This window comes from Tripterygium wilfordii, chromosome 20, assembly GCF_013401445.1.
Source record: "Tripterygium wilfordii isolate XIE 37 chromosome 20, ASM1340144v1, whole genome shotgun sequence".
Lineage (NCBI taxonomy): Eukaryota > Viridiplantae > Streptophyta > Magnoliopsida > Celastrales > Celastraceae > Tripterygium > Tripterygium wilfordii.
The window spans coordinates 3,629,986-3,652,181 of NC_052251.1; the positions used below are offsets into that span (position 1 = coordinate 3,629,986).

Genomic DNA, 22,196 nt, shown 5'->3' on the forward strand with positions numbered 1-22,196 from the left:
CACTAAAAAACTCGTGGAGGCAGATTGTATTTCCGATCGATCGGAACAGTGTCCGATGGATCTGAGGTACTATTCACAGCACGCGCAGTTTCGTGAAAAAGTTCCGAATTCACTTGTTTTTAAGCCAAAATGACCCCAACTTGTTTTGAAAACGACATAAGAGTTTGGGGAAGTATAAAAGGGCATAAAATAGGGTTTTGGGGGAGTTCTTGGAGCTGGATTTCATTCTACCACTATTGGAGAGCTTGGAGGCCACCATTGGAGCTTGGAGAAGAAGAGGGTGTACAAGGGGGTTTTCTCTCTCCTTTTCTATCCTAGTTTCTATGGTTGATTTCCTTTGTTTAATGATGTATTTTGCTTCCATGAGTGGCTAGATTTCTTACTGGGGTCTTAATGTAACCAAACCTTGAAGATTCAATAAACTTGGTTTCCTTATTTCTTGATTTCTCTCTCTCTATTGATTGTCTATGGGTGTGATTAATGCTTTTGAATGTTTGGCCATCATTCAATTGATTTGCTGCCTAGATTGAGACCGGAAGGAGATATCTAGGGTTTGCCTCAAGCCATAGATGACATAGGGTGCATGAACCATAGGAATATAGGTTTGTGGCTTATGCAATCGCTAAATGATTTCCATAATTCTTAATGGGTTTTTGATATATTAATCCGATTTTTAGGAATAACAGGGATTTATGTTGAAAATACGTTTGATGTATCTAGGAATAGAACATTGAATAGGTTAGGAAATCGATTGTCATTATAAAGAGAGGAATTAGGGATTAAGAGACCAAGGGAATTGAATTGGATAGGTGAGGTGACGTTAAGTACCCTGGTGCTTTCCATCCTTGACTTCACACTTGTGTTTGATTTGTCTTTGTTCTTTTTAATTAGTTTAGTTAAAAATCAAAACAAACCGCAAAATCGTTCCCCAATTTGCGTAGTTGTTACTAGTTTGACATTGATCTTGATTGCCAACACATCCCTAGTGGAAACGATAATTTACTCATCTCTTTATTACTTGTACGATTTATGCGCTTGCAATTAAATCCATATCACATATGTATATAGTTTAATGAAAACATAGTTGATATTCCCTCGAAGACCAGTTAATACGGTGACCTTCGTAATTAAGATATCAATAAAAATGGAACAACCAATATCACCAGTAACACAATTTCGTATGGATAAAATAAAACTGGGACCACCTCGGTACCGCGACACTCGAAATGGGTTCAGTACCATCAAAACCTTCATTTCTTGGTTAAACGACGGCCCATGAAGTTTTTTTGTTTCTATTTGTCTTCTTTTCTTTATTGGGCCGTCTCAGAAGCGTCGCCTTCATTTATTTATCATGTCTCCGTTTCCTCTTTAGCTCCTTACGTCAATCGACTTCCTCCCGCATCCTACTATGTATAATTCCTCCAACCCACCCCCTCAAACGGAACCTCGGCAAAAACCTTCGCCTCCCACAGCGATGAAAACCTCCGCCTCCCGCTGCAACGCGCGGGAATGACGCTAGTATTACTTATTACTTATATATAGAATTCTGGATCTCTCGTGGCGAGTTGAGCTCCCGATTTGGTAGTCGGGCGTCTGTCATTGGGTTGCTTTTTGTTTCGGCCGTCGATGAGTTGTCATAGATTTTGATCGTGCGGTTCATGGAGTCTTGTGAGGTCCATTTTTGTCGTTCTCTGCTTCTATGTACGACAATTGACAGAAGCCAATTCACGAGCAATAGACGTCTGTCGAGACTCCAGTGCATGCACCTGCTTTTTGCTTCTTGGAGGCTTTGCTTTTCTTAGGTTCATGCACGGGGATTGATTGAGATCTTCCCTGTCTTTTTCTTCTCCCATCCCAAATGAACAGCGACCCAATTTTCTACTTTGCCAGAGCCATGAACTATCCGAGATCGCCTCGCTTCGCCGGAACTACCATACCACAAATCCGACACATCTTTGCAATTGTTTGCTCAGGTCTCCGTCGTTTCTCCCGCGATCGATGGAATTGCGCCGTTCACTTCGTCCGTGTCGAGGTTTCTTCTCGCTCTATAATTTCCTAATTTTTTAGTTTTTGTAAATTAGATTTCTTTGTGCCAGTTTCATGTAAAGGTTACCGAAGTATGTGGATCTAATTGGTTCCCTGTATCTGCTTTTTTTTACGGGTTGTTGGCGTGAGCTTCGATTTGATACGGTTCATTGGCGTGAGCTTCGTTTGCTGCGGTTCTGTGCCTTTATTGCCGATAATCGGATTTGCTGCGAGTGATTGGCGTGGTGCATACCTTGGGTGCAATAAGCCAGTTGAGGTTAGTGGCAATCATAATGTTTTTCCGGTCTTTGCCCTGTTTCCTGGATTTCTTGATGTTCGATTGATTTCCTTTGGTGGTTCTGCACCTGCTGCTGAACTTCTGTTAGCAAAACTATGGAGTTCGTGGGCTGTAAAGATGGATCTCTTGCTTGCTAATACCCCATTTCGTCATGTCAGTAAGATTTGATGTTTTGGTTTAGTTATTTTAGCTTTTGATGGCGAGAGCTTTCACTCAATCAGGTTACATATGGGGGGGTTTTGAGGAGCTTGGTGATTATCTTTTCATGTTACATATAGTGCCAATTGTTTCCTGCCCTATTGTGTTGTGCTGCTGATTTAGCTTGGTTTTAAATTAAATCAACGTCACGTTGTTGTTATTTTGGTGTTGTCTTGAATAACCCACTTCCAGATCTTCCTTAAACTTGGGCTTTACATGCTGTAGTGAAGTTCTCCTTGGTAGAGTTTCCTTAAGAAGTTAGACAGAGTTAGGGAGAATGGAACAATTGGACTTAGTCTTTCTTACACACTAGGTATATACCCGCGCTACACGTGTCGTGAATTTATATATATTAATATTCAATAATATATAAAGACAATAAAAATAAGGTAGGTTAATTGATATGGATGCTTAATAAGTTGTTTTTTTAAATGATACTATGGAATCCTAAAGTTCAAGTCAAGCAAATATTTGCCCGTTGATGTAGGATTGAAATACGGAGTGGAAATCAATGCAACGAAAATGTAGACCTTATTGGAAATTGTGGACTTTCCATTTTCATATTCAACAACCTCAACAAAGACTCTTACAAAATGAGGAACCCAACTACCTTCCCAACATAGAGGAACTCCACATAGCAAGATATGAAGAATTCCTTCAGTGCCAAAATATCAGCCTCGGGACCGTATTTTCGTTTGAAGACCTCAGGTGCAATATGGTAAGGACTCCCCACAATCTCCGAGAACCTCTCACATGCTACAAAGGATCTTATAAACCCAGCTCAGTCACATTATCCTGAAAACCAATAAAATATTTATTGTGACATAGTAATATTTATAAATTCCTATAACATTTTTAAAAAAGAGCTCTTCTCCCCAGACACTTCAAAGTAAAGGCAGTAAAGCCACCAACATTGATAAAACCCAATCCAATCAAGATGAAGGAAAATGTTGCATAAAATATGAGGAAAATGAATACAATTCACCAGTAATACGGAATTCAACATTCATACCAGTGAAACAAAATCCACCAGCAATTACTCAACAGTCAACACTGATGGCATCTGCAACAATTATTTAAAAAATCAAAATGAAAATCCTAATTTTCATGTTTGGAAATGGTAACAAAATGTAGACCAAGAACTCAAAATCAAAATCTTATCTTGTGAATTGAAAACATAATGGTCTAATGTTCTCAGACTTTCCTTGTCTCCAGAAGAGGGGCAAAAAGAAAGCTAAGTGCTGAGATAGATTCTTGTGGGAAGTGTAGGACAGAAAGTCAGAGCAAAAATATGCTAATCAAACAACAAAAGAAGAAAATAAATAAGATACCAACTTTGGAGTTGTCTTCTATTGGCTCATTACTCGTGAAGTTTTAAGCACAGAAGCACTTCCACAAATCACTTGAAAGCAAATCAGTTTTTGATGACCTGAAACAATATAGATGAATTGTGCTTAGAAACCAAGGAGTAGAAAGGAGCAGGCAGCTTAAGACTGCAGCCTCCTCAAGAGTAGGCAAGCGAATTGAGCACAAAAAACTTACCACTTATGTGAGACAGATATAGCGATAAGCAAGTATGACAACCATAATCACCCTAAAAATCACAAAGACAAAACAAAAACATAACAACAAACAATGGACTATATGTTTACCAGAGTCACTTACCATATTAAAAGGGTTGGCATCTGATGCTATATCTACAATTAGGTTGTTCCAGCAATTCAATTGCTCAAACAATGGACTATATGCATACCAGAGTCACTTGGCATATTTATATAGGCACGTATATTGCAATATTACCCATAATGAAACAATCACTTTCCCCTTTGTACATAATAAACAATTCGTAATCAGTTTAGGACTTGCTCTCAGAGGAACTGTGCATTATCGACTTATTGCAGAACCTCGTAGGGAATTTTGGAGGCCCAGTTCACTGTAGAGAAACAATGTGCTTTAACTCGCTGTTTCAAAAAAAAAAGGTGCTTACTTTTAATCATAACACGAAGAAATCATAGAGAAATAACCTACACAAAGAAATATATAAGTCATAAAAAAATCTATGTGAATACTGAAAATGGTAGTACACATAATATCAGTCATAAGACAAAGAAAGTGCACTTACTTCTAATTTCACGCAGAAAGAGATACAAAAGGTAATTGCAAGCAATTTCATGGCAGCAATATTGATACGAAGACCGTTACAAAACACAACCAAAAAGCATTTTATCAATTAAATTACCTGAGTTTATGGGTGACGACAAATATTCCCACAGTTCTACGACCCAATTCTGTAAGCTTCCAAACAATCCGTCTATAAATGAAACCTTATGCAACGGGTCTTCAGAAAAATGGCAGCGCAGTCCATGAAGGGAGGGGCTCGATAATTGGATGGGTTTGGAGGACCATGCTGGCGTGTTCTTCAGACACCATTGCCCGGAGTCGACGGCGGTAATGGAACCTGGTCCCGTCGCCACCTGTATCAGATCAGAAGGCAGTGAGAGAAAATAGAAGATCCACAGGTAAGAGAGAATCATTCCATGAAAATCAATTGATGCATATAAAATGAAACCTTGAAAACCCAAACAATTACTTGAAAAGAGGACATAGCCTTAATTAAGATGCATGAATCGATTACTTGGAAAGATGAAATAGCTTTATTTCAGATGCATGAATCCTCGCAGGGAAGCATAGGCGGCGAAGATCAAAAAACATGTGAATCGACGGGAATGCACCTGGACTGAGACGCAAGCGTAGTTCTTTGTTTCATTCAAGTTACACGTGTAAGCCAATAATAGGTGGAACTTTTGATCACGTGGCCGCACGAGAACACTCCTTTTCCGTTTGAGGCTTCCGCTATTATGGTAGAGCATTTGCAAAGTAGCAGATATGCCAGCAGAAATGATGGTAGCAGAAATGCTGGACAATTTTAGTAGCATATACGCTGCTTGAATGCTGGATAGGTGTTTGGTTGAACTTTTACTCTTAACATTTGTGTTGTGTAGCATATTGGATAAATTACGTGCAGGGGTATTTTACATTTTAGTTGTAAAAGAAAAATATAACTAGTTGTATCTAAACATAAATATTAATTTATAAAATTCATATAATGAATTAAAATAAATTAAAGATATTTAATTTATTAAAAATAAATTACAGTAGTTACAGTAGATATTTAATTTATTTAATGAATTAAAATAAATTAAAGACATGGGTAAAGAAAGAACATCTTTTTTAGGGGTATAATGAGAATAATAATGAAATACTAAGGATATAATTGGAAAAAGAATCAAAATGCTATCAAAATTGTTCTTTCAAGTAGCATATGAAAAGTAGTAGAAAATGCTACTAAAAAATGTCTTGAATTATGTGCTAAAAAATACATGTTTGGATGGAAGTAGCATTTATACTGCAAATTAGTATAAATGCTATAACAAAAGCCTTACCAAACTCACCCATATGCGTATTGATTTCACTATTTTCAGTGTTGTTAAGGTCAGCAGAGTACCAGCAGCAGTATACACATCATGTGTGTATCTATTCCTGTCAACAGTCCTTCTTGCAGCAGCTACAATCCAGTTCAATAAGGCTAACACAGCTGTAGCAAGACCTCCTAAGAGCCCACTTTCAGCTTCTTGAATTAACAAACTTTTTGACATTTTGAGATTTCTATAATTTGTCAATGATTTTACAATAATTTGGTAACAATATCCTCTATACCCATTCTTATCCAACTCCAATTATACAGGTTCCGCAGCAACGCGTGGGCTCCTATCTAGTATATTAGTATAGTGCGGTTATGTTGGGTCCACTTGTCTTTCATGTGACACGTCAGCAATTCACAGATTACGGGGCCTTTGGATCCGAATGCAAAGAAGCATCACACATGAACACCGTGATATAGCCTTTGGATCTATCAATGAACATAAATCAATCTGCAAAATTTTCCCTCAAGTACTATGACGACAACCTATTAAAAGCTGCTACAAATCCTTTCCACTGATATATAATACAGGGAGGTTGATTTTCGTTGGAAAGTAACTTGAAGATTGTCTTACTTTGACTGGGCTACAATATTCAAAAAAGTCATTCTCCGTGCAATTTTTTATTAGATTTCTTGCGATAATATTTAATCTCACTGTGAGGCTTCCTTCATTTTTTAATTGTTGATTGTCTCAGAGTCCACTCTTCACCTTGTGGACGGCGACTGAGGCAATGTTGTAATTTGAGAAATATACTAAAATATTTCAATATATTTCTCAAAAAATTATAGTATAATTCTTAAAATATATTAAAAAATCACAGTATAATTCTCAAAAAGTATGCTAAAATTTTTCAGTATATTTCTCAAATCACAGTATAATAGCATACCAGATTGAATCGAAATCACTTGCTTCGCGATCAAACTCGGCCTCTTGATAACTTGTCTTCCTCTCCTAGACACACTACTTCCATTACCCATTCTAACCGTAGCTAACAAATTCTCCTCCGTGTCCTCACCCCCGCCATTTCGAGTGTTCTTCACAAAACTGAGTGTGACTGTGTGAGAGCACCAGAAAACTAACAAACGAAAAGACCCCCAAGAGAACACCATGAACAGAGATAAAGGCCAACCACACACCACCCAACCGACCATCAACTATACCAGAAACAACCGGAAAACTAACTAGTCAAAACCAGCCACGAAAATACAGAAAAAGAATAAAACACCGCGCAAGCTATATATGCATCATCACTCAACCAAACAGAGAACAAATATGGCCTACCTTGGTAGGCAATAAGATTGAGACTTATAATCTGAAAACCTTGGTGGGCAATAAGATCTGAAGAAACAAGATGAGAACGAGATGAGAGAGAGAGAGAGGGGGGGAGAGAAAGTGGCGAGAGAGAGGAGAAAGAAGCAGTTGTTGATATCTTTTAGTTGGTGAATATTATTTTATTCGGTTTAGAGGGATAATTTTGTTAAAAAGTTTATAAAGGACTTATTATTGGTATATTTATTTAGCATCTGGACTTATTGAAATATTATCTTATTAGGTTTAGAAGGATATTTCCTTCTTTCTCTTCTTCCTCTCTCTGTTTTTTTTTGAAATACCACAAAAAATTATGTTTGTGATTAGAATCGAATCTTGAGCATACATATGTCTAAAAAAATTATGTTTGTAATTAGAATCGAATCTTGGGCACACATATGTCTAACCCAATCGATTGTTAACCAAATCAACTCTGGTTGATCTCTTCTTCCTCTCTTATTCATTCTCTGGTAGCTTTTTGTGTACGAACATACTGTACTATCTAATCTTAAATATGCATTTTCTCTTCTCTCTTTGGCTTGACAGTTGGCAACCATGCAAAGTTATTCAATCAATTTTTACGAGTTTTTTACCCAAATGACACTCTGATACATAATACGTCTCAATATAACACCCGAGTGAAAATATTTGTCAAAATAGCACTACACGCCACTGTCAGTGGCGTGTTCTTTGTATATTTTTGGACGATCACGCCATCAGAGATGGCGTGATCTAATATGTACTGGTCACTCCATTGGCAATGGAGTGACCAATACATATTTTGGATCATGCCAACAACGTTGGCGTGATCATCCATTTTTCTACGGTCACGCCAACCATGTTGGCGTGATCAACAAACACAGGGAAAAAAAAGGAAAAAAAACCAACATGCCAAAAATACAGATACATATCCAGAAATCCATATCCAGCAAAATATTTCATCAAATATGAACTATACATCATAAAGACATATGAAAAATAAACACATAAATAGTTATATGGTTCAAGCAAACTAGAGAAATCATATATTCATGTGCCTACTCCATTCAGTAGGAGTAGTGGATGGACCAACATCATCTTGCGTCAACTGGGATGTATGCATGGTAAAGTCAGTTGCCCGGGAAATGTGACCACATCTGTGTGATTGACCAAGAGGATTTCTACCACCATGCTGGGCCGTAGCTTGAACATCAGAGCCTATAACTTCTTCAAATCGATGTCCCTCACCAACCTCGTCTAGAATGTCACGATAATTTCCCAACCAATTATTTGCAATGGCAGCAGTAGAATCATTAAGAGCATCACGCAATGCAGAAACAGCTTTTTTTGCTCCCTCTAATGCCAAAGCAGCCTGCATTGATGTTTATCACATTACAATATAATATAACTTACATAAATAAAATATGAAAATGTCGACGTACTTACCACTCGTCGTATCCGACTCCCCCGTTGCGCATAATCCAAATTTCTTTGTGGCCTATCAGTCGATGGAGCACTAATAATCCGTCGGGTGATCGAGTAATACCAATGCATATACTCGCCGACGCTCGTGCGAGGGAATCGCTCCTGCGCGATATGAGCTAGTCTATCATCCCAATATGCCAACCATGTAGCGTTTTTGACCACCCAATCGACATTATCCCGCCCTCTCCTATTTAGATTATGTAAAGTATCATTCGTATCCACTGGAGTCGGTATATGCTGTGATATACCAAATTGTCTCATAACACGATCTGGGAATTGAAACTCCACAATCTCAAAGCAAATCAAAGGCACTACAGCTCTCCAGATTCTGCTACCATCAATACATATTACTGGTGCATTTGCCAATCTCCCTGGTGTATAAGGCATCCATTGTACCTGGTTAGGTTCTTGCTGATCCAGCTCATCTCTAGCAAATATAAGGACTTGCTTTGGATTTCTTCTATATGTACGTCGTCCACGCCAACTACAAATATGCAAAAATAAGAATTAGTAAAATGTTAGCTACAATATTTCACAAAATGTTAGCTACTTAATACACATATTTTTTAAAAAAATTACCTGGCACCAAGTGGACGGGGTGGCTCTTCTGGACCAAATATAGGTGGTGCCCCAGTATCCATTTGTGGTCGACATACATGCAACAAAAAATTATATAATATTAAAAAAAAACATATGCTTTTTATTGTTATAATTAAATTTCAATAAAGTAATGTTACCTGAAGTAATAGGCTACAACCACCTATCATACGAGTAGAACTCAAACATCCTCGGCAAAGATTGCGATATAAGCATGCAAGTACTGCTCCTCCCCAACTATACGAGCTAGTCTCCTGAAGGTTAGCAAAAAGTGGTAGAAAAATGAGTGGAACGCTATCCCCCGTAGTAGATGGGAATAGAATACTCCCGAACATGGCTAATATATAAGCCCTGGCATACTGTTGCAACACCACCTCAGGAGCATCCTCTGCTGGAGGATTGTGTTCACCAAAGTTCAACACCAACCAGGATAACGACAAAGATGCACCATCCCTATCTTCAGTATTCGCCACTCTACCAAGTAATTGCATCATCACATCATCCCACTCATATATACTGCTACCAGTGATAGCTGGTCCATCGACCCTCAATCCCAATAAAACTGCAACATCCTCTAGTGTTATAGTCATCTCTCCAACACTGAAGTGAAATGTATGGGTTTCATGTCTCCATCTCTCGAGAAGTGCAGTTAGTAATCCATTATCAAGTTTTATGTTACCTATTTGGGTAATACCATAGAAACCTGCCTGGATAACATAAGGCCTAACTCGTGGATCCAATGGCCAAAACATATGCTGCCTAAATCTGATTGGTTCTCCTGTATCCTGTTTAGAACATATACTTTAGGTTTAAAAGCACATAGATAGTTAAACATAAGTTTCAATGTATTTATTGTAATATACCTGTCCACGCCAAATGTCTTCCGAACGATGGTTTGACTGCATATGAAGAACAGATTGATTGTCTGGACCAGGACGAGACTCCCTAGTAATGCGGACACCGGGTACTCTAGAATGACTCGATGATCCTCCACCCCGTGTCCGCGCCATCCGTCAGCTCCTTGAACCTGCATTTATAAATATGTTAAAAATATGAAGATATTTTTATATTTTTTATATTATTTATAAATATAAAAAAAAACTTATTCATAAAAAAAATACTTTACTTTGTCCCGAATTTGTGTGAAATTTCTTGTTATGTCCTCGTTGCCCACACACGCTACACTTGTTTGTAGTGCGACCTTCCCATGCATCCATATCATTCCTAAGCCTAGTTGACTTGGGACGACCTTCCCTAAGGCGTTGTGCATCATCAACGACAACCATCGGTCCTAAATAATCAGGCCAACATGTCTCATCGGGTATCGGACTAAAAACTGGGGCATATGTGCTTTCATATGCCCCAATTGTAAAATATGGCTCCATATATATACTCCAATCGATTCTATTAGCTGAACAACACGATAGAAGATGGCTACATGGAAGGTGATAAAGAAGCCACATATTGCATGAACAATATTGTTCTTCACGTTGTTGTCCAAGACATACAACGTATGAACGATTAGAACTTTGATTGTCCTCCGCACCACGTCTTCTCGTACTCACCTGAAATGTAGGAGGATTATGGTTGAACATTTGGACTTGTTCCCGCTTAGACTTCGCAGTCTCACAACTAATATGTCCAAAAACTTGCTGTGGCAAATCTATCCCTCCTAATCTAAATTCTTCTGCTTCAATCCTCCTCTTAACAAAATATTTGTTGCACCTGTAAAATGTCAGCTGAACCAGTGCTGTAATAGGCAAAAATCTCCCACCCTTCAGAACACTATTGAAGATTTCAGACATATTAGTAGTCATGGTACCGTATCTGTGGCCATCATCATATGCTTTACTCCACTTTTCTTTCCCGGCACTATTTAGGTACTCCCACGCAGCAATGTTCAAATCCTTAACACGCGACATCCAAAAGTCGAATTTTTCCTTAGATTCTTCGTTAGCCATTGTGACAACCGCTTGTTTCAAATCTTTATCTTTAAAATGGGTGTTGAAATTACTCACAAAATGTCTCGAGCAATACCTATGATAAGCAAATGGTTCTGGCCAACCATCACGCATTGCTGCCAAAATACCAGCGTGTCGATCAGACAAGACACAAATGCCTCTTCGATCGGTAACATAAGAACGAATGCATGCTATGAACCATCCCCAATTATCAGCACTTTCTTCGTCTACAATAGCAAAGCACAACGGGAAAAGGCCATTATCTGCATCATACCCAACCGCGATCAACAATTTGCCTTTGTATTTTCCATACAAATGTGTGCCATCAATACTTATCAAAGGACGACAGGATTGAAAGCCGACTATAGAAGGCCAAAATGCCCAGAATACACGACCAAACGTAGCCCAATTGCTGACAATGTCCTTATAGTTAAAATTAACCACCGACCCTGGATTTGAAACTTGTATTGCTTGCAACAATCTAGGGAGGACATTGTATGAAGCTTTAAATGTCCCAAATAATTTCTCGATAACCTTTTGTTTGGCCTTCCATGCTTTCTTGTACGAAACCGGGTACTGTAACTGAGAACTAGCAAAGGCCTGAATAGCTGCTATATTTATTTTAAAATCTGCTCTTACCATAGGTAGCACCTCCTCTGTGATATATTCTGAATCCAACTGTCGATGACCCTGATGCAGTGACGCATTTGTGCATGTATGCTGCCCTCTAATTACTGTTATCTTCCATACATTGAGTTTTTCCTTTTTCATAGCTCTAAGATACCAACTGCAAACAGGCTCTTTTACACATTTCAACTGTATTACATCTGAATTTGAGCATTGCGTCTTGTACTGATAGTTATTCTGAATGTGCCACATCTTCACAGCTTGAAGTAATTGTTTCTTGTTCTCAAATACTTCATTCACTGCCACTGTATCAAATTGATCAGTGTGGTACATACCCCAATCTTGACAAACAGCATAATCTGACTGGCTAACATCGCCAAATTCGGGTACTTGATCAACTACATTTAGATACCTCCCCTGATCCCCGGTGGTTGTCTCAATATTGACTCCCACGTTTCCATCACCCTCCTCATCATCGCTAGAATCAAACTCAATTTCCTGTTGTTCTACCAACTCCGCATCATTATTAGCAATTGCACCCTCAAACTGACTATCATCTTCATAATGACACATTTCTGGGATTAAATTTAGGTTCACGGACTGTGAGAAATGCTGATACGAACTGGAAGTTTGCATTTCGTCATTATCAGAATCATCCGCAAACTGGAAGTTTGCATTTCGATTCCAATTTGATGCCATTATGTTCAGTAATCTACATGAGATTATAATAATTGTGTCATAAAACAAACAACTATTGTGTATGTTGTCCAACATTTTAAAACCTTATTTTCAATTTTATATATTTTAATATGAGCATATCCATTGTAACAAAACTTCATAATCATATCCATAAACATATACAGAAATACCACATATACAAATTTGAGCCACCAATAAACATATATCCATAAACATATATCATTTTCATGATGTAGACCCACCAATATATCCATAAACATATATCATTTTCATGATGCAGACCCACTAATATATCCATAAACATATATCATTTTCATGATGCAGACCCATCAATAAACATATATCCTTAAACCATGCTACCTAAACTGGGAAACAAAATTTATAATCTCTCTCACCTCTCTTGTTGATCTCACACGGTGTGGGTGTGCACGTACACCACCTTCACGGATCGGCAGTCCGGCAGGGTGTGGTGGCTACTCCATGGATCAGAGATGCTGGAGCCGATCGTTGATGGTGCTTCTCTCACTGGTCGGAGGCTTCCTGCAGCTTCTGTGTGGTACGGGTGGGGAGGAGAAAACGGGAGACAAGATGATTTAGTGTGTGGCTGGGGTTGATCGTGGAGAAGATATTAACTAGTCACACCGTTACTAACGGCGTGACTAGTTTTTTTTTTTTTTTTCCCTTAACAAGGTTGGCGTGACCTTTACAAAGCTATTTTTTTAAAAAAAAAAAAAAGGTCACGCCAACCTTGTTGGCGTGACCTTTACAATGTCAATTTTTATTTTTATTTTTTTAAAAAAAAGGGTCACGCCAACCTTGTTGGCGTGACCTTTACAAAGCAACCAGTCAATTTTCAATGTCAATTTTCATGCTAGCTGTTAAGTTGTGAGAAAAAAGTTGACCTTAAAGTTGTGAAATAAGCTACGAGGTGTTTGGTGAAACTTTTACTGTTGTTAGTGATTAAGTTGTGTAAAAAACTTATTTGTATTATAATTATTATGAATGAATAAACATAATAATTTATAAGTATAATTATTAATTTTGGGCGTTACCGCCCATAAAATGGGGTGGTAACACCCAGCTTAATAGCTTGTTTGGTGGGGCGGGTTGGGAAAGCGAACCGCCCCAACCAACGCCCCACCAAACACACCCCTAAACTTCCTGAGCATTTCCACCAAGGTGGTTGTAACACTTGTTGGGTCCAAATTAACCTTACTAGCAAGTGTACTAGTAGGCGACTACAGCACAATGATAAGCAAGGGTCGAATCCACAGGGACGGAGCTATGTCTAATCCAAATGTATACTTGTATGTATGTATGGACAATGCAAACAAAAGTAAAGTTCCACTCAAGTTTGTTTGGTTTAGTAATTAAACTAAAGACAAGCAAATAGTAAAGTGTTTTTGCTATTTTCTTGGAATAAGAATACAAATTATGCTAATGCACACTATCACTAACGCAACTAATATGAATGAGATGAGTTAATGAATATGAGATAAACACCAAGGCTTCAGAATCCCCATTGGGAAATGACTTGCAACGAGACAAATTCACACACATATTTACTAATTCGAGCATAACGAATCCGTACCTAAATCGGTTTTAGCGCACTTAAGCCAAATCTCCCTAAAATCGATTACTAGCCATCTTATTGGTCTAGGTCAGATATTCCTAAATACATTCTAGCCATCTTATTGGTCTAAACATGCATAGGAATTCATGAAGTTCCATGGAGATTAGGATTCATACAAATTGTCACCTAATTAAAGGGAGACACATTAATAATCAAGAGTTTCAAGAAGCATAATATACTTGACATATTACCGTCTAAGCAAATTCTTCAAACAATTTCACCCAAAAACCTAAAGTGTTGGCCAAACACAACAAGCATGAAGAAATTGCAATCAAACATAGAAACACAAGATTTATACCCAAATCAACTCATATATATATGTAAATCAAGTCATACACAAAGTCATCAAACCCAAGGCTTCATCCTAGCCTTGGCAAAGGTGGTTTAGTTACACATAGAGAGAGAAAAACACAAGAAGATAGATGAGAAAGGTATGAATAAACTCAATGAGTTGAGAAGATGCAAGTTGGGTTGAACAATCTCTCCTCCTAGCTCCAAGATCACCTTTCCCCTCTATTTTTGCTCTCCAGAAAGTTTGTTCGAAGTGTCAAAGTCCTCTATGGTTAGGGTAATTCCCGAATTAAAGTTGACCCAAAAGCTGTTTTTTGCCCCTAGGTGCAAGCTCATATTTCCGGTTCTCTTCAAATCAATGCTCCCTGGACTAGGCGGATGGAATTATTCTGGGCGTGCTTAAATGCTACGCCTAGGTGCACCTCGCCTAGGCATGAGCCTAGGCACACTCTTCACCAAAATCTTTGGATCTGCCCTAGAAAACTTCAAACGACCATAACTTCTCTATATGACCTCTGATTTGAGTGATTTTGGAGTCTATGGAAAGCTTGAGATGTCTAGTTTCAAATTCTTTTTGTTTCGCTCGATTATAATAATTTTGTAAAAAATTATGACCATTTGAACACACAAAGGTTGGTGGACATTTTCTCCAATTCAGCCCCTTTTCCGCCGCTTTTCATTCCAATCCGCAATCAACCTATCAAAATACAAATCAACACATAAACAAACTCATTATTTATCAAAAGAAAGCCTAAGAGGGGGATATTTCTACCAAAAATAATAGGTATTATCATACCTATCAACACTCCAAAACTTCACCAAGGTAATTACACGGCACGATAACTATTCGCACATTCCCAGTTACCTGGGTCCATGCAGATAGCGTACCGTAAGCCTTCATTATCGGAATACCATTATCTAACTTCAATACATCAAAGTGTCTTATATTACAGACATACTCCATAATTTCAACATAGTCAAATACACACTTAGTACTTGATACAAGATCCTTGCATATATTTACATAGCTCTAGATCTATGACACTACCTCGATATTTATTTAGCCTGGTTCATCCCCAACTTAGCTCTCGTTAATATACGTGTATGGAAAACATGTAGGAGGGTTAGCCTAGCTAAACGTAACTAGTCAGAGTCAAGTTCAAACATTTATCAAAATCATTTGAGCAAACGTTTTCAAAAATAAAATAAAAATTTGTATAGAATGTAGACGAGATCACTACACAGAGTTCAAATTTCTTTTGAAGGCAATAACTATAAATTCATAGAAGTCATATTTTAACTCGAATCATCTATGTCTGACATTCTAAAATATAAATCCATTCAATGGATTCCAACATCCCCACTTTACGATTTTCCCCAGATTCGTCAATCTGGTTAGTATGTGGGGTACTCACCAGTATGTTTTCCCGTCAAAAAGATCGTGGAAATAATTCAATTACATAGTGTGGGAGTAAAATTGCTCCAACCACACACTCTAGTCGCACCTTGGGACTAGTTAGCAGAAACCACAACCGGGCCAAGGTTGGGGCGGCCATGTGCATAGGTAAACAATATAATCATATTCTTCCATTTCCACAACTCAAGGAATTCAATACTCAAGGAATTCAACACAGAGAGTTTGAAATCACATGAACATATATATCAAATTGCATAATCTCAAAATAAAATTCTTTTTCTCAAAAATTCATGGCAATCTCCATTCAACCATTTATTTGGCAAACTATGCCACACAATTCATCAATTTTCAATCTATATAAACTATACATAAGTATCTTTCCAAAATTCATTGCAAACCACAAATTGGTATTTAAGCCCAAACAAAACGTATTTTCCACAAATAAACAAATTCTTTGTTTATATATAATTCACCACATCAAATAGGCACAACAATTAAATTATATGTCGCGTCAAAATATTTTTAAATGTAGTAGCAGTGGTAACCCTCACCTTTGCCAATATTTTTCAATTGTCAACGAGTGTTTTCCCCTTCTTTTTATTATATACGAGACTCAGCCTGACATCCTCGGTTCCTAGTCAATTACTTATTTCAATCTTCTAAAAATCCAACATTATATCATTCTTCACTCATGCATGTTATCCGATTCAAAATTACATGTATACAGTATCAATGTTTCCAAAATTCCAAGTTTATCAAGTATATTACTTTAGTTATAATAGCCATGCCTTACTGGTAATAAATACAAATGAAGTTTTTGTCTTATATTATAAATTAATTTAAGTTATTTCGTAATTATTTACACATGCTTCACACCTACAGTTTTGATTAACGACCACAATCCAATTTCAAAAACTTATAAGATTTTGATTCATATGTTGATTCAATCACAGAGTAGTTATAAGTACATGCAAGACCCAAGTTCCGATTTTAAGGACAAATCCTTACATGCAAGTTTAACTTGTCAATTTTATTCATATATCTTAACAAAATTTCATAACAAAAGATCTATTCTCAAATCTCTTATAATTTCCTTAGTCAAATCTGTCACATATAATATATTTCATGTCTTTAATCCCTTGGTAGCCTTGCATGCAATTTCAACTACATTCCTTCCGCCCAATCTACACATGCATAAACATGATCATCTAATCACTCTTACTCACAACTCAGCATATTCATGATCATAATTCATCATCTGATTGACAAATTTATGCATGCATGTATAAATCCATATCAAAAACTCCAAATTTATCACCACATATTCCAACTTTTTATTTAGACTTGTAACTCTAGATCATCTCCATGCACTATTCACTACAACAGGAATGACATTATGTTGCGATATTTGCGGCGACAAATCTTTTTGCCATAAAATAATTTTAAGTAGTGGCGACATATATTGTTGCCACATAATTGTTAATTATGTGGCGACAATATATGTCGCCACATATGGTATATATTTGGTTGCAAAATATACTGGTCGCCGCAATTAGCCCCATAAAAAATACCACGCGAGAAAAATTGGCCCACGAAAAAATAAAGGAATTTAAATATTTTATCTAAAATAGTGGTCTGGTCACTTCGTCACTCTTATCGTCGTGAAGAAAAAACCCTAGCCAACGGGATTGAGGCAGTTTATTGAAGCGATTTCTTTCCCCAACTTCTATTGCTGTGAAGAGCTGCAACAGATCGGAGAGAAGTCAGAGAAGGATTCTGGTTTGATACAGTTTGATATGCACAGAGGCAACCAGGAGCAACAAAGTAGAGACTAATGGTATGCGGTTTCACTCTATGATTTTGTCTATGTATCTGTTGATTTCTTCTTGTTGTTATCAGAATCCTTTTGTTTTGTGCTTTCCTTATTCAATGAACATGCATCCGTGTCTAAGGATTTTATGTGATTGTGATTTGTAAAACCCAACCTCTCTTATTTATTAAATAATTTAATTAGCGTTTATGTTGGGTGGAATTAGACTTCGTAGTATCTTACAAAATAGAATATGTTAGATGTGATCGTTTTTCAGATTCTGACAAAATAGAATATGTTTGGTGAGTGAAGTTTATTTGGCCGATAGGAAGAGTAAATGTTTTTGTTTGATTGAAGGAATTTTGCTTTGATTTAGCGCATATAAAAATTGTTTTATCTTTTCATAAATTGCTCTATTGTTGAAAATCTATGCCCTGTTCTGTCTGCAACTTTTTCTAAAATAACTTAGCATATGCTTCTGTTCTTCTTAATTCTTTGGGCATTTTTATGAAATATGGTCTAATATTCATATAATATTTTCTTCTTGTCTTCATTCCTATTTAAGTTTTACTAGAATATTGTTTCAGTCACTCCTTGCGCTCTTGTGTTACTCCTTATCATGTTCAGCACTAGCCCAATCAATTATTAAGACATGAGATTGCAGTTTCTTTTTGCCAGTTATTGGACTTCTTTGATTTATAGTACACCATATCCAATTGCATATTCCCACATTTCTCATGGTTTCTTTACTGATTATGGTTAAGTGCTACATATCTCAACAGGAATGCCATGATAAATGATGTTCCAAGCTATGAAGAGCCATATATCAAAGTTCCCAATGTTCTGAACAAGGAGTAACACTAATTTAGGCAACTTGTTTAACCTCATGAAATAGCAAGTATTCCATATTTTTGGCTTTCTTACAGCACTTAGATGATTGCAATTATTTCATATTTTTGCTTTTCTTGTAGGACCCTAAACGATCCGAAAAACTCAAAAGCCCAACTACTTTTGTGTTGTAAATTTAACGTGAAATTTAAAGCAAAAATCCTCACTGTAGTCACTTTTTTATTTAGTATTATTCCTTTGTTCTTCAAATTCAGAAGCTGCATACATTTTATTGTTCATAATTAGCAATTTTTGTTGCTTATATTTACCATGTTGGTATGAATGTTTGATAATCTTGAAGAATCATCAAGTATTGTTCGTATATTGGAGCGTGCAATTTTATATGTGTTAATAAGCTGTATATCTATCATTGAATAGTATTGCTCAACTTTTCTTGCATGTGTAGAATGGACAAGAGTTGGATTTCCTTAAATAGAGGATTGCCTGAGTATGAAGAGGGCATTAAAAAGTTTTTAGATCAAGTTTTTAGTCGGGCAGAAGATAATAAGGCTCTTTGTCTTTGCCGAAATTGCAACAATGGATATCGTCATTTAAGGGCGACTATAGAATTTCATTTATTCAAATGGGGTTTTGAAACTACTTATAGACGTTGGGTATATCATGGAGAGGAATCTTCAGATGAATCGGAAGATGAAGTTATGCATGAAAGGCACGTTGATGCTAATACGTACCAGATGATATATGATTACCATCGAGCAGAGACATGGGTAATGGGTGTCGATGAAGTATTGGGTGAACAAGTTCCAGAAAGTCCGAATGAAAATGCCAAAAAATTATATGGATTACTCAAAGATGTCGAGGAAGAGCTTTACCCAGGTTGTGAAAAATACTCAAAGTTGTCATTCATAGTTGAGTTGTTTCAAATGAAGTGTTTGCATGGGTTAAGTAATGCAGCATTTGACACGCTGTTCAAGATTTTGAAAAAAGCTTTGCCTCCAAACAACAAATCACCGGAATCTATGTATGAGGCTCATAAAACTATTAAAGACCTTGGCCTTAACTACGAAAAGATTCATGCATGTGTCAATGATTGCATCTTGTATCGCAAATAGTATACTGACTTGGATAGTTGTCCAATTTGCGGAGAGTCGAGGTGGAATCAGGGCGGAGAGATAAGAAGCCAGAGAAACAAAATTGCAAGAAAGGTTTTACGTTATTTCCCTTTAACACCAGGACTACAAAGACTGTTTATGTCGTCACAAATAGCTGCTGCTATGCGTTGGCATAAAGAAGACCATGTTGAGGATGGGGTCCTAAGACATCCAGCTGACTCTATAGCATGGAAATCCTTTAATGAGAAACACCTAAGTTTTGCCATGGAGTCTCGTAATGCAAGGCTTGGACTAGCAACGGATGGGTTTAATCCATTTGGTAACATGAGTACATCATATAGCACTTGGCCAGTTGTACTAATTCTATATAATTTGCCTCCGTGGTTGTGTATGAAACAATCTTACTTTATGATATCATCAGTTGTCCCAGGACCCAAAAGTCTAGGTAATGATATTGATGTATTCCTTCAACCATTGATAGACGAGTTGAAAGAATTATGAGAATGCGGTGTTCAAACTTATGATGCATCGTTAGAATCAAACTTTCAAATGTGGGTAGCTTTAATATGGACCATCAATGACTTTTCAGCATATGGGTCGATATCTGGGTGGAGTACCAAAGGGAGATTAGCTTGTTCTTCATGTAACATTGATACAAGTTCTTTTAGATTGAAATATGGCCAAAAGCAATGTTATATGGACTATCGTCGATTCTTGCCAGTTGGGCATCCGTGGAGACGTCGTAAGTCGGTCATTGGTAACAATCATGAAGTTAGACTTCCTCCTAAGCCTCCCTCAGGTGATTATGTACTTGATCAGTATGCCAATTTTGAGCAAATTATATTCCGAAATGCTAATCGAAAAAGAAAGCGTGGTGATACAAAGGGGGATAATTGGAAAAAGAAGAGCATTTTATTTGAACTTCCGTACTGGAGAACCCAATTGGTACGACATAACCTAGATGTGATGCACATTGAAAAAAATATATGTGATGGTATATTGGGTACACTTATGGGCCTTGAGGGTAAGTCAAAGGATATGATAAAAACTCGTTTAGATCTTGAAGAATTAGGCATAATGCAGGAACTCCATCCATTCCAGTCAGGTGATAAATATACTTTACCACGTGCACGCTACACATTGTCAATGGAAGAAAAGAGAGTTCTATGTAAAATTTTGAAAGATGTCAAGTCCCCTGATGGTTATGCTTCAAATGTCTCTTGATGTGTAAATGTGAAAGAAGGGAAGATAACTGGATTGAAGAGCCATGATTGTTATGTTCTTTTCCAATGACTTTTACCACTTGCTATGCGAGGACTTTTACCTAAGGATGTTTGCACTCCATTGATTGAGTTAATTGCTGCTTTTGGGGAACTGTGCTCTAAAGTATTTGACGCAAATAAATTGGACCGTCTTCATGAAGAAGTTGAGAAAACCTTATGTAAGTTAGAAAAAGCATTTCCTCCAGCATTTTTTGATGTCATGGTTCACTTACCTGTTCATTTAATGAATGAGGCAAAACTTGCTGGACCAATTCAATATAGATGGATGTATCCAATTGAAAGGTGTGTATTTATGTTTAAATTGTGTTTTGATGTTGAGTTCTTTCATTAATTTGAACCTTTTTTTTTTCACTTTTTTAAGATACTTGCGTACACTAAAAGGATATGTCCATAATAAGGCTCATCCCGAAGGATCCATGGCCGAGGAATACCTTGCTGAAGAATGCATGACATTCTGCTCGAGGTATCTACGTTATATTGGAACAAGAATACAGCGACAAGAAAGAAATTTTGATGGCAAACAAGGCAATTCATCAAGTACTTTATATGTTTTCTCAGAACTTGGAAAGCCTTTAGGAGTTGGGAGATATGAACAAATTTCAAGGAATAAGTTAGATCAAGCTCATTTTTATGTCTTACAAAATTGTCAAGAGGTTCTCCCATGAATAAGGTATTGAACTATTGATTATCTAAGTTGGATAAATCCTTTAGTTGTGTGTTATATAGTATAAAGTATAATTGATACTTCTCTTTGTATTTATAGTGAGTATATGAATGAGCTCACGAGAGAATGTCCTAATAACTTTGAGAAAAGGCAAATAGAACAATTTATCGATTGGTTTAAAGCACATGTAAGTTATTATATGTGTGTGTGTATTATACTTCAATTAGAGAAATGATTTTTCGTTTATATGGTACCAATATATATAATGCATGTATATATAGGTATCAAAGCTCTATGCTGAAATGGATGAAAAGGCTACTGAAGAACTTTATTCTTTATCACAATGTCCTAATATTAGAGTACTTTCTCATAGAGGTTACTGTATTAATGGTTATAGATTTCGCACAATAGATTCTGAAAAGTCTATGAAGAAACAAAATAGTGGAGTAGTCGTAAGAGGTGATGACCTCATTGGGAA

General features: G+C 36.9%; 3 protein-coding genes across 5 annotated transcripts; 2 read left to right on the forward strand and 1 right to left on the reverse strand.

The window, feature by feature from the left end:
* Positions 1–1,708: 1,708 nt before the first annotated feature.
* LOC119986501 lies at positions 1,709–2,725 on the forward strand. 3 transcript variants are annotated; one of them, XM_038831076.1, is made up of 3 exons: positions 1,709–2,032; positions 2,162–2,302; positions 2,412–2,725. In XM_038831076.1, the coding sequence occupies exons 1-3, from the start codon at positions 1,859–1,861 to the stop codon at positions 2,436–2,438; spliced, it is 342 nt and encodes a 113-aa protein (XP_038687004.1). In that variant the 5' UTR covers positions 1,709–1,858; the 3' UTR covers positions 2,439–2,725. The 3 variants fall into 3 exon arrangements, with proteins under 3 accessions (XP_038687004.1, XP_038687002.1, XP_038687003.1); XM_038831074.1 differs by having other exon boundaries at positions 1,722–2,032; positions 2,162–2,725; XM_038831075.1 differs by having other exon boundaries at positions 1,722–2,032; positions 2,169–2,725.
* A 5,607-nt stretch (positions 2,726–8,332) lies between these two features.
* Positions 8,333–13,067, reverse strand: LOC119986867 (serine/threonine-protein phosphatase 7 long form homolog). Its single transcript, XM_038831559.1, has 3 exons — positions 13,055–13,067; positions 8,737–9,146; positions 8,333–8,662 (listed from the first exon to the last, which is right to left on the reverse strand). Exons 2-3 carry the CDS (start codon positions 9,034–9,036, stop codon positions 8,333–8,335), a joined length of 630 nt encoding a protein of 209 aa, XP_038687487.1. The 5' UTR covers positions 9,037–9,146; positions 13,055–13,067.
* Positions 13,068–19,105: 6,038 nt separating this feature from the next.
* LOC119986868 lies at positions 19,106–20,995 on the forward strand. Its single transcript, XM_038831560.1, has 3 exons — positions 19,106–19,680; positions 19,789–20,216; positions 20,361–20,995. Exons 1-3 carry the CDS (start codon positions 19,106–19,108, stop codon positions 20,993–20,995), a joined length of 1,638 nt encoding a protein of 545 aa, XP_038687488.1.
* Positions 20,996–22,196: the final 1,201 nt, after the last annotated feature.